This window comes from Rhinopithecus bieti, unplaced genomic scaffold, assembly GCF_001698545.2.
Source record: "Rhinopithecus bieti isolate Rb0 unplaced genomic scaffold, ASM169854v2 scaffold_71542, whole genome shotgun sequence".
Taxonomy (NCBI): domain Eukaryota; kingdom Metazoa; phylum Chordata; class Mammalia; order Primates; family Cercopithecidae; genus Rhinopithecus; species Rhinopithecus bieti.
Genome location: NW_016826746.1, coordinates 216,242 through 218,440, shown reverse-complemented (window position 1 = coordinate 218,440; position 2,199 = coordinate 216,242). Strand labels below are relative to the sequence as shown.

Genomic DNA, 2,199 nt, shown 5'->3' with positions numbered 1-2,199 from the left:
CCCCCCCGCCGCCCCAGCCCCAGCTGTTGAGACTGCAGCTGTCCCTGCCAGCTCGAGCCCTGGGAACCACAAAGCAGGGGCGGGCAGGAGGAGGGGCTGTCTTGTGCCAGATGTGGGGGCTCGGGAAGCTGCCAGAGCCAAGATGTGCAGAATGGGGTGTGCCGAGACAGGAAGTAAGGGTGCTGAGTGTTACAGGGAGGTCTGGGGCTTCAAGTCCAGGTTCAGGGGTAATAGAAGGGGAAGGGGCAGGGGGTCCTAGGGCCGTGGGTCTTCCTTTCCCTGATGGGCATCTACTCCAGCCAGGCAGGCCTGCGTTGTGCTCTTGGGAGAGGGACCAAGGCATGTACCCACGAGTGAGCACGGCATCTCCAGGAGCAGCCAGCGCTGGGCGTTGCTGGAATAGGGTGTGTGTTGAAGGGAGGGGCAACTGGCACAAGGCATGTGCTGCCCTGTCCAACATCGCCATCCCTAAGGGCTATGTCCCTCTAGGGTGTGGCATAGTCTAACTGTCCTGCCAGACGGGTCCAGGGTGTGGCTGGGTCTGAGCTAGTGGAGAACTGTGTGCATTCGATCAGGTGTGGGGACACAGTGTGTATGTCCATGCGTGCTCGTGTCAAAAAGAGGGTGATGGAGAAAGGAAGATCGAGAAAAACAGAAAGACACAAAACAATGAACTAGAAGCAGATAGACCAGGAGAAGACAGAGAAGGACAGAAACGGGCCGGGCGCAGTGGCTCACGCCTGTAATCCCAGCACTTTGGGAGGCCGAGGCCGGCAGATCAGAGGTCAGGAGATCGAGACCATCCTGGCTAACGAGGTGAAACCCCGTCTCTACTAAAAACACAAAAAATAGCCAGGAGTGGTGGTGGGTGCCTGTAGTCCCAGCAACTCAGGAGGCTGAGGCAGGAGAATGGTATGAACCCAGGAGGTGGAGCCTGCAGTAAGCCGAGATCCCGCCACTGCACTCCAGCTTGGGTGACAGAGCAAGACTCCCTCTCAAAAAAAAAAGAAAGAAAGGAAAGAAAGGAAAGAAAGGAAGAAAGGAAGAAAGGAAGGAAGAAGGAAAGAAAGAAAGAAAGAAAGAAAGAAAGAAAGAAAGAAAGAAAGAAAGAAAGAGAAAAGAAATAGAAAGTGGCTGGGCGCAGTGGCTCACGCCTGTAATCCCAGCACTTTGGGAGGCCAAGGTGGATGGACCACCTGAGGACAGGACGAGTTTGAGACCAGCCTGGCCAACATGGTGAAACCCAGTCTCTACTAAAAATACAAAAGTTAGCTGTGCGTGGTGGCGGGCGCCTGTAATCCTAGCTACTCAGGAGGCTGAGGAAGGAGAGTCGCTTGAACTCAGGAGGCGGAGGTTGCAGTGAGCCGAGATCGTGCCACTGCACTCCAGCCTGGGAAGAGTGAGACTCTGTATCAAAAAAAAAAAAAAAAAAAAAAAAAAAAGAGAGAGAGAGAGAGAAGGACAGAAAGAAATAGAAAACAAGAGGGTGAGGGTGAGTGACAGAATGAGTTGAACTGATCCTGAGCATGGGCGTACATGATATATGTCGCCTTCCCCACAGGACAAGCCGACTGGACACTACCACCCACACCAGGACCTGTGGGTGTTCGTGAACTCACGCTGTGGGTCTCATAACATGGGCTATGGGTCACGCTGAGCTGTAGGCAATGTGAGCCACATGTGTGTGCGTGCACGGGCTTGTGTGTCAGTCTGTATGTGGATTTGGGCATGCATCTATTGTGTCCCTGTGCAGCTACATGTGAGTCTATCTGTACATGCATGTCAGCGTGGGTGTGCCCATGTGTGTATGAGCTGCACACCCATACAGGAGTGCACAGATGTGTGTGCTGTCTGTATGCAGGCTGTGTCTGTTGTGTATCTGTGTATGCGAACCGTGTATCTGGGTGTACAGCTGTGTGTTGGTGTGACCTGTGTGTGCACTGGTGTGTCTGTGTATGGGTTGGCTGTGTCTGTCCATCTGCATGTGTGAGCTGGGTGTAAGCATGTCCTTGAGTCTTCATCTGTGTGCTGTCTGAGTGTGTGCAGGCAGCGTGTGTACCACACCTTGCACTAGTGATGCACAGTATGTGTGATCATATTTGTGTGTGCAATGTGTGAGCTGTGTGTGTGAAGCTGGGTGTGTCTTTCCTGAGCCAGGTGTGCATGTCTGCGAGTGTGCTGTGTGTGTGCAGGTTTGCG

The 2,199-nt window shown here is 53.4% G+C and overlaps 1 protein-coding gene across 1 annotated transcript in view; it reads right to left on the bottom strand.

Annotated features, from left to right (window-relative positions):
- The window catches only part of NOTCH3 (notch receptor 3), a 40,092-nt gene extending 39,490 nt beyond the window's left edge, over window positions 1-602 (bottom strand). The window contains 2 exon segments of the mRNA XM_017863559.1: window positions 348-394; window positions 508-602. Of these exon segments, the coding sequence (XP_017719048.1) occupies window positions 348-394; window positions 508-602 (142 nt within the window).
- Between the last annotated feature and the right edge of the window lie 1,597 nt (window positions 603-2,199).